This window comes from Macaca fascicularis, chromosome 16 (genome assembly GCF_037993035.2).
Source record: "Macaca fascicularis isolate 582-1 chromosome 16, T2T-MFA8v1.1".
NCBI lineage: Eukaryota > Metazoa > Chordata > Mammalia > Primates > Cercopithecidae > Macaca > Macaca fascicularis.
The window spans coordinates 55693683-55708058 of record NC_088390.1 but is presented as its reverse complement, the minus strand read 5'-3'; the positions used below and the strand labels follow the sequence as shown (position 1 = coordinate 55708058).

The 14376-nt window shown below is 37.7% G+C and overlaps 1 protein-coding gene across 20 annotated transcripts in view; it reads right to left on the bottom strand.

Annotated features, from left to right (window-relative positions):
* SPAG9 (sperm associated antigen 9) overlaps nucleotides 1-14376 on the bottom strand; it is a 163488-nt gene that overhangs the window by 45368 nt on the left and 103744 nt on the right. For 13 of the 20 annotated variants that reach the window (XM_045375014.2, XM_045375017.2, XM_045375009.3 and 10 more), the window contains 3 exons: nucleotides 13574-13673; nucleotides 7686-7807; nucleotides 819-876 (listed from right to left, as the gene is read on the bottom strand). In XM_045375014.2, the coding sequence (XP_045230949.1) occupies nucleotides 819-876; nucleotides 7686-7807; nucleotides 13574-13673 (280 nt within the window). Of the gene's footprint in view, nucleotides 1-818; nucleotides 877-7685; nucleotides 7808-13573; nucleotides 13674-14376 lie in introns of those variants that run through there. The other 7 variants (XM_074019315.1, XM_074019320.1, XM_074019314.1 and 4 more) reach the window with 2 other exon arrangements.

The following is a 14376-nucleotide window of genomic DNA, read 5'->3' as shown; positions in this document are numbered from 1 at the left end:
AAAACAAGACAGACCATCAATTACTAAAAAGTGAGAATATTAAATTTTAAAAATAGCATTCATGAGGTTACTATTGTTAATAATTCCTGAGAATATATTACCCAATCAATAAAGTAAAATTATTCCTTGATGTTACCTTTAATAAATAACGAGAGTCTAAACTGGAAAGTTAAGACAGTCTAAGCTGAAGAAAAAAAATGGAGATCCAGTTCCTTTGGGCATAGTGGGCATAGGACCTCATTATAACTGTAGTCTGTCTTGGATATACACAGATGTTCCAAAGTTGCTCTGATACAGCAAACTGATAAAGGAACCCAGTCAGCTTTTCCACATGACTGGGGATCTGTCCCACTAAATGTGTCTGAGGGCTTAAGACTCCACAAATTGCACCCAAGGATGCACAGCTAAGGAAGGCAGCTCTGAAGAGGAAGGCTGAGTATACTTCAAAATATTTGTCTGGAAATAAAAGAAACCCCAGGAGAAGAGATAAGAAAACAGACAAATGTCAGGGGAGGGAATAAAAAACGTGTAAAACCAGGACAAATCCAGAAGATTAAGAAAAAGGCATGGATACTTATAGAGTGAAAAGGAGATGACAATTTGTTTCTACAAAAAAACAGGGCAAGGAAACATATCCATCAGGGCAATGTAGGTCCCAACATTACGCGCGCGTGTGTGTGTGTGTGTACACTCAGAGGAGGGGAACGAGATGGGACAGGGAGATTCCATTAGTATTACGTTAAAATGATGAAGTGTCATTGACTTGGACAAGAATAAAATTATTTATCTTCTGTTGTTAAAATTTCACATATACTTACTTGGTTTCCAACAGTTGTGTATTTTCTAATATAAGATTCTCAACTTCCCGACCCATTCCTATCAAAAGAAAAAAGATAAAGACTTTGAAAATAAATACATCAATAATCATATACATTTAAAATATAAGCTACAGTCACAAGTTTTATTTTAGAAATGTTATCTGTCCTTTATTAATCTTATTTTGTCTATTTCATTTGATGGATCTACTTTAATAGATTATAAAATTATAAATAATTATTCATTACAAACAAGGCTAAAGATTTTGTTGGCCAATTTCTTTCTTAAATCTGGATTGGCTTGCTAGGGAATGAGGCCAATTTTCAATATCTGTTAGTCTATATTTTATTTCTCATAGATAGTATTTCAAAAGGATCAAGACGTTTCTGCCAAATATTCTAATATTCCAACATTATTTAGGGGAAAAAAGAACAGCTTTAATATGGATCTAAATTGTTTCTAAATCACATCCGACCTTGGAGGCTTTTGCCTAAAAATTAGACCTTATTAATAGAGAACAGGCAAAACCAAGGCCAAAGAAAGACAGAACCCCAAGGCAGATGAAACCTTACCAAAGAAATTATGGTCTTAAAGCCCATGCATTCCATGTAAAGCAAAAACAAAGAACAAGAAATGTTTTACGTAAGAAACAGCATGAAAACAGATTATTAATCTATAAAGTTTTATACATGATATGAAAACATCTGGAATCACAATGTTATGATTTAATGCATAATGATGTGTAAAAGACAGAAATAAAGATGATTTCCTTCATTCATAAGGATGCTGATATAGCTAAAAAATGCTTTACCAATTCTTTCTCACAATAAAAATGACTATAATTAGATTGAAAATCTTCAATCAACAATACAAACTTTCCTTCAAAGTGCCACCTATAAAATAATAATGTTCAGTTATCACTTGAGTGGCTATCTTTGACAGTGTTTGGCATTTTAATGACTACTGTGAGACAGGCACATACAGCATCCAATGCAAGATCCAACGGAGTGGTCTTTAGGGAGAAGAAAGCTAGTAATTTGATTCTCCTGAGAAACTGAAGAAATGAAACAACACACTAGGGAATATCACTCAAAAAACAAAAAGTCAAAGCAAAACAAAAAAAACCCAAAAAAACAAAAAAACCCACCAGTCACTCATCTCAAGGAATTGTGAGCTAATAATGTTGGAAAATCACATACAATGGAAGAAGTAATAATCATAACCCAAGTAAACAGGAAAGAAATCTTTCTAAAGAAAACTACACAAGACAAAGGAGTTAACATGTTCCTTTATTTTAAAAAAGGTAATTTTCCAAATGATTTTAAAATTACTTAAAACAAATACAGCCAACCTAGGAATGCTACATATTCTGTGCACCTGGACTCATATTTTGTCTATATTCTAATTTTCTCAAAGATCAAGGTACTTACACCAGAATGAATTAAATATCAGAAATAGATTACTTAATCATCTACCTATGTATTATCCACAAACTGAAACCAAAGCAAACAAAATAAAAATCCCAAAAATGTTTCCAAATTCTTAACTCCAAAACAATCTTCGGCAAGATATTTGCTTAAAACACTAATGCTAACTTTTTCTTCCTTTGTAGATACAATGGCTGGGAAAGTTAACTTTTTAATAAAGTTATAGAGACAGAAGAAATAAGAGTGTAGACTGGTTGAAAAAAGTTTATATAGTAACTATGTTTGCTATAAACTCTCAAGCACTTAGATAAGCGTGAAAGCTGAAAATATATGAAAGGCAAAAAAATAGTTGAGCAGAAAAAAATGATGAGAAAGCATTAGATGAGAACAGCAGCCAAGAACACCTAGCTTAAAAAGCAGTAATATTAAAATATTCAAAAATCATACACACCAGAATATTCCCCTAGGTAAGCAGCCCAAGAAAAAAATGAGTGAGAATCTCAATTAGATTGTTTTCAGAAAGCAAGAACTAAACTCATTTACTTTGAAAGAGAGGAAACAAAGAAATTGACAAGATGTAGAGAAACCATTAACTAAACACAATGAAGTGTAAATATTTATAAAAAGGAAAAAAATTGAAATGTGTTCTACAGGAAAAACAAATCCTATAATATAGTTTCTAAAGTTTACATTAGCCATGAAGCCAGTAGACAAGACAGATATTCTGCAAACTGGAGGGTATACAGGACATTTTTGAAAAGACACAAAGTCCTCAGTGGGCTTAGAAAATTCACTGTATAATCCATATATTATCCTACTCGGCTTGCATGTCTTCAGGTGCATGAATATACTGCTACTGGGTCCTCGCCATCACCTAAATGTGACTCAGGCTGTTCCACTATAATATGTTGTGAATTTCCCTGTACTGTACTTTTATTGGTCTTCTTGCATCAATGACACAACAGCAACAACATTTTAAAATTATAGTTAAAAGATTAACTGGCAATGTACAGAGTCTACTCTTAAGGGAAAAGACTACAAAAAGTCACGAGGATACCAAATGGAAACACATGATGGTGCCTCTGAGTATGTATGAGACCCGGATGAAGTAGAAATAAAGCCTTTCTGAGATGGCAAAAATAAATAAAGTTTACATTAAATGTACACATTCCCAATGAAGAGTTACCTTAATATATGGTGTATAAATTGAATATATAACCAATAGGATTAGCTAAAATTTCATTTTGAAATGATCAATAAAAATTCTTTATAAGAAAAACGTAACTTAAAGTGGCCTCATTTCTATTCAAGACTTAAATGAAGCACAAATTTAGGTCCAATAAATTTGATAACTTTACTTATTAAAAACAAGCAAAAAAAACCAAACTGCCTGGCCGTTTTTAAAATCATAGAAGTTTTATTTGGATTTTAACACTGATTCTCAAGCTAGGTCCACAGATGAGCTTCAGAGTTATATGGTAATTCCTTGAGAAAATGCACAATTTTACCTAGTTCTATACATGTATTTTTCCAAAGGTGCATTGCTCTCTTACAAATTCTCCTGTAAAGAATTTTTAATCCCAAAAGGAGAAGAATCACCGATTTTGAGGTGAAACAAAACCGTCAGAACTATTTAGCAATCCATTCACTCAGTTGCTATGTGCTAAAGATGCAACCGTGAACAAAAACACAGTTGTCTCAGCCACATTGAACTCAGTCTGTCCAGGGAGACAGGTAACTAAAAAATAACAGTAAAGTATGAAAAGTGGTATAATAAAATGCAGTGCCATGGGAATACATTTCAGGGAAAACTAAGGGGATCAAGGCAGAATTTCTGGAGGATGTATCACTTAAGCAAGGCAAGAAAAAATATATATATATACACATATATATATGTATATATGTATGTATGTATGTATACACACACACATTTAGGAGAGGGAACAAACAAGCCTTGGTGATGCGCTGTGAGGGAAACTGAGAGGTGCAGGATAGAGAGCTATTCATTCACTGAAACAGTGCCTGTTGGTCCAAGAACAGCCTTGGGGGACAGAACAATAAAGATGACAAACTGAGCTTTATACATGTCAAATGTAAAGCCCTCCAGGTCATCTTAGGGGTGTCTAGTATGCAATTAGGAAATAATAGTCTTGGGCTCTAGAAAAAGATTTGGGATGGAGATAAAAACTTGGGAATAATTAGCCATGAAAACCAAGAAACAATGAGAGCAAATATGATTTCTCAAAGTATCAGACCTAGGACAGGAGCGCTGATATCTGAAAGATGAGGAAAGGAAGCAGATCCTGTTAAGATGACTGAAAAGGTAGAGTCAGAGACTGGAAAGGACATGGGCAAGCTGATATCACAGAAACCCAGCAAAGAGAGTTTTAAATAAGAAAGTTGAGGGATGAGGCACCAATCAAGATAAAGGACAAATTGTTGAGATTCTTTTAAATTAGTAAAATTAGAAAAAGGTTGTGCTGGCATGATGGTGCATGCCTGTAGTCCCAGCTACTTGGGAGGCTAAAGGCAAGAGGATTCCTTGAGCCTAGGAGTTCCAGGACAGTCTATACAACATAGTGAGATCTCGCTCCAAAAAAAAGGGTAATCTTAAGTACTGAGTCCATATATAATGATTGAAATTTGTTATCACTGAATTACACAGAAGAGAAGCCAAGGACTTTTTTTTTTTTTTTTTTTTTTTTTTTTTTTTTTTTTTTGAGACAGAGTTTTGCTCTGTCACTCAGGCTGGAGTGCAGTGGTACAATCTCAGTTCTCCGCAACCTCCACCTCCCAGGTTCAAGCAATTCTCCTGCCTCGGCCTCCTAAGTAGCTGGGATTACAGGTGCACACCACGATGCCCGGCTAATTTTTGTAGTTTTAGTAGAGCTGGGGTTTCACCATGTTGGCCAGGCTGGTCTCGAACTCCTGACCTCAGGTGATCTGCCCACCTCAGTCTCCCAAAGAGCTGGGATTATAGGCATGAGCCACTGTGCCCAGCCAGGAACATTTTTATTTACCATCTTTGACCAAAAGTATTCATAAGTAACTAAACTTACAGTAATATATTAAAATATTCTAATCTGGACTATTCTAGAGGTAAATGTATCAACATCTACAAAATGGAAAAGATAGTTGGTAGTCTGTTTCTTATCTTTAAAGTGGCAAAGAAACCAAAGCATCAGGATATTACTCTTATTTGATTTAAAAGACCACAGATATTTCTAAGCACTATGGGGCTTCTAAATGCTTCATAAGAAAAGAAAGTTTGGGGCCACCAACCTTAAAAATTTTGTCACTCATTACTGCATTATGAGGTAACACAGTGTACAAATTATATTCAGAAGTACTTCATTCTTGTTAATACAAACAGGCAGCATAAAGGAATTTTGTGGGGTGATGTATATCGATTCTGGTGAATTTTACTGCACTGAATATACATTTTTAAGTTCTTCTAACATTTTTTTCATCTGCTTCTCAATTTTGCCAGGGAGTTAGTTTTTTAAACCAATTATGTCTTAAAAGAAACTTTTCAGGTATAATTTGATGTTAACTAAAATTAAAACATAAAAGTAAATATAAAAATGGTATTCCTTAAGAATTAAACTTTCAGGCTGGACGCGGTGGTTCATGCCTGTAATCCCAGCACTTTGGGAGGCCGAGACAGGCGAATCACGAGGTCAGGAGTTTGAGACCAGCCTGGCCAATACAGTGAAACCCCGTCTCTACTAAAAAGACAAAAATTAGTCAGGCATGGTGGTGTTGAGCCAAGATCACGCCACTGCACTCCAGCCTGCACAACAGAATGAGAGTCTGTCTTTAAAAAAAAAAAAAGAATTAAAACTTTCTTAGCCCTCCATAAGAAACGCAATTCATTCAATTTCTTCCAAAGTTTTACTTAAACTTTAATGGTGACAGTCCCTTTCTGTCTAACTGTATGTACTTAAAATACTTTCAATCTCTCTTACTAGATATTTATTTTTATGAGACAGGGTCTGGCTCTGTCACCCACGCTGGAACGCAGTGGTGCAACCCATGTTCACTGCAACCTCTGCCTCCCGGGTTCAAGTCATCCTCACACCTCAGCTTCCCAGGTAGCTGGAACTACTGGCATACTCCACCATGTCTGGCTAATTTTGGTATTTTTTGCCATGTTGCCAAGGCTGGTCTCGAACTCCTGAGCTCAAGCGATCCACTTGCCTTGGCCTCCCAAAGTGTTGGGATTACAGGCATGAGCCACTGCAACCGGCCTAGATAGACATTTAGATAGAACTTGTGTTTTCCTTCAAAAACACTTTACAATGTCAAGGACATAACTGGGAATCAATAAATTTAACATAAAATAATGCAAGCAATGTCACTCCACTCCAAAGTCATAACAATTAACAAACGAAACCTTTTGAGAACAGTGTAGTCTGCACTATAATTATACCAATAGATACAAATTTTTTTTAGCTTAGTATCTCCAAAGGCATATATTTTTAATTCCATATAGTTTTAAATTTCTATAGGGTCTTAAGTTATAAGGAAGGTACACCAAAACTGATTCATATGAGCCAGAATCCTGCACTGAAAGGAACTTTAGAGATCATCCAGGGCAGGGGTTGGCAAACTCTTTCTATAAAGGGCCAGACAGTAAATATTTTAGGCTTTAGGTTTCGGTTGCCTACTCAACACTGCTGTTGGTAGGCAAAGGCAACCACAGACAATAAGTAAATGGTGGTGGCTGTGTTCCAATAAAACTTCATTTAAACACGCACACAAGAGATCAGCTGGATTTGGTTGGAGGTAAGCTGCAGTTTGCCAGACTCCTGAACTAGGGTCCAGCTCCTTCATTTTACACACAAGGAAATTAAGGTCCAAAAAGGTTAAGCCACTTGGCAAAGGTCAGCAGGCAAATAGTCTAAGAGCCAAATGCAATATTCTTTTCAAACCATGTATTCTTCTAGAACACAAACTTTAAAATGATTATATTTACCATAGAGCTACAACATAATATACTCTGTGAAAGCTTAGAAAAATCAAGTGTTATAATTTCTTATTTAATTAAAGTCAACAGCATATAATGAAATTTAGGTAAGCCAGGAAATAACTAGCCATCAATCCATACATACACACACACACACACGTACGCAAACACACACACACACACACACACATACACACCATGTTTCTTATGTGTAGCAGGAGTTCAATAAACTGTGTTGTATGAATTCAAAATATGAGTTTAAATGCAATTCAGTTTTAAGCATATCCATAAGCAAAGGTGCTTTCATTTAAAACTTTCATGATCACAAAGAATATGTTCCCAATAACTACCTAAAAGGGCAATAACCCTGTGCCACTGAGCAGTTGGGGACATTTTAAAGGACTTTTCAATTAAATCATTTAAAAAATCAATTTTAAAAACAGTATGATACTTCTTCAGATGAGCTATCATACCTAGTAAATCTGCTCCTTCATCCACATCTCCTATTAGGCCTGAGCCAGCTGAAGACAGTTCTTCAAAGAGAGATTCTGTATTGCGATCAAAAGCTTTGTTCTCTATGCCTTTGGTGGGAGTGCTATGCAACAAGAACAACAAAACCAAATCAACAAATGACAAAGACTTTTTAGACGCTGTAAAATGAATACAATAGGCTAAGCTACATAGGACTTTCTTACCTATAATTTATGTTTACTAGAAAATATAATTTAAAAAGATTTCTCAAAGGCTTCCTAAGAAATTCTCACTAAGCTCCATGGAAATAAGCTGGTGAAGAAATTATAGAATGTTTTTCTTGTATGATCCCAGCAAACACAAGCAGTAATGGCAGCTCCTCTGCTCTATACCAAGTTCTGGTCTAAGTGCTTCCCAAAGATTACCTATGTCACAAGAAGGCAATTATGTGTGTAAAAGATGGTTAGAGTAGCATTTCTCATAGTGGCAAAAATTGAAATGAGCTAAATGACCGTTAACAGGGGACAGATGAGGTAAGTTATACACATATAAAGTTAAAATTTTTACCTTTAAGGTTAAAAACATAAATAGAGCTTTATAAACTAAAGAAACCCATTATACAAAGGTTTTCTTTTTTAATCAAGTTGCAAAACAGTGTATATACTATATGCCCTATTTTGCAGGGGTATATAGGGGAATAGGGAAGTGTATATGTTTGTGCCTGAATACTATTATTAATAGAAAAAACTCTGTAGACCATTTCCAGTTAAACATGGTAGAGAGAACAGTCATTTATCATCTAATAACTCAGAAACTCAACCAAAATGAAAGTTAAGAAATTAAAAAGGTATACACCCAAAAGGACAAAGAGAATAGAAAAAGAAACTATAGCAGATGAAATGTGAACAAAATTCTGTAAGATGGAAAACAGATGGGCAAACAGTAGAAAGTGATTCACTAGACCCGAGAAGGCTGAAACCTAAGTCACTGGGGTTTAGGGAGGAGGTCAATATGCTGCCAGAACCCCTGAAAGGCCTAGGACTTGAAGGTACCAGCAACCACAGGGAGGGCATGTAGGGAGGAACATGAAACAGAAGGACAGGATAAAAAAAACTGTACAGAGGCAGTACTGGACCTAGATACAGTCCTCCAGAACAGTGAGACTTCCCTTCTCTCGGCACAGCTCAGTAACAATGGAAGCCAAGTTTAAATGTTATAGGCAGGAAAGTAGAGAATCAGCATTATTTACTTAAGTATGAATAAAACAGCCACAGAGTACCAGATGTTTAAAGAAGGCCTCTATTATAAAAGAAAGGGCCCAAAACAAAGAGGATGTGACAGAGACACTAAGAGCAAAAAAAGACAATGCAGGCAGCAGCGACAACAAAAAAACAAAGCACTTAATTTTCTTCAGAATAAATGTTGCATTCGTAAAATAGCAAGATGGTGTAAGAAGTACCAACCAAGAAAAAAAACTTAGAAAAAAAAAGAAAGAGGGTTTAAAAGAAAATCTGCCAGCAATTAGTACAAAATAAAAGAGACAGGAAAGAGGGGAGAAAATAAATTATGACAGTCATTCCAGGATGTTCAAAACATAGCTAACAGGTGTTCCAGAATGAGAGCAGAAGAAACAGTAAGAAGAAAGAATTTCTCAGAACTGGAAGATAGGAATGTTCAGATGAAAACAGTTAATTCATATAAGAAGATACAAAAAAGACCCCTACACCAAGCACAGCATCATTAATTTTTTAAAAATCAAGAAAGTAACATTCTTAAAAGATTTCAGAGAGTATATAAAAATGAGCAAGAACTCAAATAACAACACCCTGAACTCAACATGAAAATGAAGTAATGTCTTTGCAATTCTGATGGAAAAAAAACTCCCAACCTATAGTTCTTTATCTAGCCAAACTATCAAGTATGTCTTCTTATGAAATTTGTAATTCAAGTTCATAGTGCTCAAAAAAAAAAATTTACTTGTCATGCACCCTTTGCCTGGAAACCTAGTAAGGATACGTTCTGTCAAAACAAAGGCATAAATCAACAAGCAGGATGATGTGGCATCCAGGAAACAAAAGATACAACAGAAGAAAAAGGTGAAAAGAATTCCAGGGATGATAGTGAGGGCATATTCCAGAACCAGAGCAACTATGACAGTAGTCTCAATTGGAGAATGGGAATAGAAAACTGCAGGAGAGTGAGCCCTAAAAAACAGATTTTGTGTTTGGTCATATTAGGGACTTTTACATTTATGAATTTCATAGTGTCTGCCAATGATTTAGTAACAGGAACACAGAAACATAAGGAAAAGAAACAAAATAACCCAAGGCTTTATTAATTTCAGAAGAACAAAAAGTTGTAAAGGAAATTATATGGGCCGGGTGCGGTGGCTCACGCCTGTAATCCCAGCACTGGGAGGCCAAGGCGGGTAGATCATGAGGTCCGGAGTTCGAGACCAGCCTTACCAACATGGTGAAACCCCATCTCTACTCAAAATACAAAAATTAGCCGGGTGTGGTGGCGCCTGCCTGTAATCCCAGTTAGGGGGCTGAGGCAGGAGAATTGCTTGAACCTGACAGGCAGAGGTTGCAGGGAGCCGAGATCGCACCACTGCACTTCAGCCTGGGCAACAGAGCAAGACGCCATCTCGGAGGAGGGAGAAAAAAAAGAAATGAAATGTAATTATACTATATTCTGTGGCTAAGTAGAATTACAGATTAATTTTATGTAGTCATACTGATATAAATAATGAACATTAACGGAATTTGAAATATAATAATATTAGGAGGATAAAAATATGGTGCTTTAGGCATTATATCCTCATCTACTATAGAAAGCCAATAGTTAACATCACAGCCTTTTTCAATCAGGGTTCCTTATTTGATCTACAGAATACAGAAAACGATTTAAGTATTTTCTCTATTCTCCCAAGGAAAGTACATGCCTAGAGTCCTATTCTAGACGCACAGGAGCATAGCTAATTCATTATATACAAGAGATGCCTTAGGACATTAGGACTGCACTTTCTCAGAATCTCAGCTGAAAAAGGGAGGGATGAAGGAGGGGCAGGATGAGCATGTCATTTTAGATACCTGAAGACAAACAGCATAAGAGAGAGCTATGAAGTGATAGAGTCATGCACCCTTTACCAAGAAAGCTAGTAAGGATAAGCTCTGTCAAAACAAAGGCATAAATCAAGAAGCAGGGTGATGCAGGATCCAGGAAAAAGAGTGGCGATAGAATGAGAACCTGTCTGAGAGAGAGAGAGAGAGAGAGAGAGAGAGAGAGACAGAGGGTTCTGGTTTTGAATCCCAGGTCCACCTCTTGCTAGCACCTCTGGTAATCTGGGACAAGCTACTTGAACAAGTTCTAAGTCTCTTTATTTATAAAATAAGCATAAAAAGTCTACCTCATAAGGTTGTAATTAGGATCAAATTATATAAAATCATGATGAAAACAGTACTAGTTAACATTTACTGAATGGGGCATTTTGCAATGATTTATCATAATTGATTCATTTAATCTTCACAACCATCCCAGGCATTAACACAATACCGTTTTATAGATGAGAAAACATACCTAGGATTCAAATCCAAGACAGGATTTGAACCCACACAGTTTTACTCTAGAGTCTGTGCTTTTAACCACTATAGCGTACTGCACAATGCTTAACAGAGATCAATAAATGGCTTTATTTTTATAGACATTAATTAATTAAAGGATAAACTTTATGGAAGAAATGAAAAGAAAGGCAGTAGCTCCTGTCTGACATTCTTGAGCATCAATGAATTTTGGATAATCCTGATTAAGATGACATCTAATCTCCCAGCTTTGGGAGGCTGAGGCAGGCAGATCACTTGTGCTCAGGAGTTCAAGACCAGCCTGGCCAACGTGGTAAAACCCTGTCTCTACTAAAAATACAAAAAGTAGCCCAGTGGGGTGTTGCACGCCTGTGGTCTCAGCTACCTGGGAGGCTGAGATGGGAGAGTTGCTTGAACTCTGGGGAGGGGGTGGGGGGAGGGCAGTGAAAGTTGCAGTGAGCCAAGATAGCACCATTGCATCCAGCCTAAGTGACAGAGCGAGATTCCATCTCAAAAACAAACAAACAAAAAAGATGATATCTAACCATTTTCTTCCTACCACTAAACAGCCTTCCCATGTAAAATGATACTAAAATGAGACTAATTTCTTCCAATAATGAGATCATTACAGTTCTCAAGATGGAAGTACATTCTCTCTTCCTGATCTGGGGGAAGGTACAAAAGTTTATTCAAACATTTTTGTTTGATTTTTTAAATTACATTTATTTAGCATATGTACACATAAAAAAGAAATCATCTTCTGAACCCACCCAGCAGGAAACGTGCACAAACTCAAAGTAAGTGCTAGGGGGAGGGGCCCTGGCCCCAAGTTAGTGGCTGGGACAATGCAATCCTGTGAGTAAGCCCCAGTCAGGAGGGGGCTGGACTGAAGTGTCCGGCAGGCTGGAGTCCCCTGCTGCTGGCCCTAAAATAAGCATGCTCCATAGCCAAAGGTCTGTTTCATGCCCTCAAAGTAGCACTGCTGCCAGCCCTGCCATGTCCACTCTGTTACTTCCTTCACTCCTGCTTCTTGGTTTCCTCAAGTTACAGAAAGTATGGGATATGTCTTGGCTGTCTTTTTTCCCCTAGTTTGAACGCGTCCCCTATAAAATTCAGCTGTTGCCAATGTGATAGTATTAAGATGGGGCCTTCAAGAGGTGATTAGGCCATAAGGGCTTCTCCCTTATAAATAGGATTGGGGTCCTTATAAAATAATGAGGCTTTATCCAGTGTTCAGGGCTCACTTGTCCTCCTGCTATGTGAGGACATAGAGGTCCTCCCCTCCAGAGGATGCAGCAACAAGGCACCAACTTGAAAGCAAAGAGCAGCCCTCACCAGACACCTGACCCTGCCAGCACCTTGATCTTGGCCTTCCTAGCCTCCAGAACTGTGAGAAAATTAATTTCTGTTCTTTATAAATTGTCCAGGTGCAGTGGCTCACGTCTGTAATCCCAGCACTTTGGGAGGCTGAGGCAGGCTGATCACCTCAGGAGTTCGAGACCAGCCTGGGCAACATGACAAAACCCCGTTTCTACTAAAAATACAAAAAAAAAAAAAATTAGCTGGGCGTGGTGGTGGGTGCCTATAATCCCAGCTACTTGGGAGACTGAGGCAGAAGAATCCCTTGAACCTGGGAGACAGAGGTTGCAGTGAGCTGAGATCACACCACTGCATTCCAGCCTGGGCAACAGAACAAGACTCCGTCTCAAAAAAAATAAACAAGGATGGGCATGGTAGCTCACGCCTGTAATCCCAGCACTTTGGAAGGCCGAGGCGGGCAGATCACCTGAGGTCGGGAGTTCGAGACCAGCCTGACCAACATGGAGAAACCCCACCTCTACTAAAAATACAAAATAAGCCAGGCGTGGTGGCACATGCCTGTAATCCCAGCTACTAGAGAGGCTGAGGCAGGAGAATCACTTGAACCTGAGAGGCGGAGGTTGCAGTGAGCTGAGATCATGCCATTGCACTCCAGCCTGGGCAACAGGCTCAAAACAAACAAACAAACAAACAAATAAATAAATATATAAATTACCCACTCTGGTATTTTGCTATAGTAGTACAAAACAGACTAAGACACCATCCTTCCTGCTCATATACCTAATTCGTGATCCTACAAAGATAACATTTAACAAAAAATTTAAACCATGTACAGTGTCCAGTTTCAAGAATAGGAATTAGAATATAACACTAACATTTATTCAACAAAATATCTGAATCCATTTTGTCCAGTCAGAGACTGGAGAACAGCGTTCATGGGAGTTGGGGGTGGGGAGGTGGAATATGTCTTCATCTGACATTTATGTTACCTTGAACCTTTATATCCACTGAGATCTTTGTCCATATCCAGCTCAGGAGTAGATTCAATGATTGCTTGAACTTCTGACTTCTCTTCATTTTCAGCAGAGCCTTAAAAAAGGACATGATGAAATAAACAATACATATATTACATAGTACCCCAATATAAAAATCCTGTTGTTTTTACAGTTGTAAAGGTATCATTTGAACATTTTTTAAAAATGTACAGGCCGGGTGCGGTGGCTCAAGCCTGTAATCCCAGCACTTTGGGAGGCTGAGGCAGGTGGATCACGAGGTCAGGAGATCGAGACTATCCTGGCTAACATGGTGAAACCCCGTCTCTACTAAAAATACAAAAAACTAGCTGGGCGTGGTGGCGGGCGCCTGTAGTCTCAGCTACTTGGGAGGCTGAGGCCGGAGAATGGCGTGAACCCGGGAGGCGGAGCTTGCAGTGAGCCGAGATCACGCCACTGCACTCCAGCCTGGGAGACACAGCGAGACTCCGTCTCAAAAAAAAAAAAAAAAAAAAAAAAAATGTACAAGACTAGGTTTTAGGAAATACAGCATTATACAATATATCATATATTCAGTTAACAGTTCATATAAAAAACTAATAAGCAACCAGAGACAGTTTTCCTTTGTGTTTTGTGGAACACAGAGTGCAAGGTATCTAAGGCCCTGCTTTCATTCTTATTTAAAAGATGGAAGTTAAAGAAACTAAAGACAAAGACTAAACTAAGACAGGGGACAGAAAAGAACTGTCCTCCTGTCTTTTAGGCTCTGTGACCTCCTGGCCCCCAACTCCTGGCCCCAA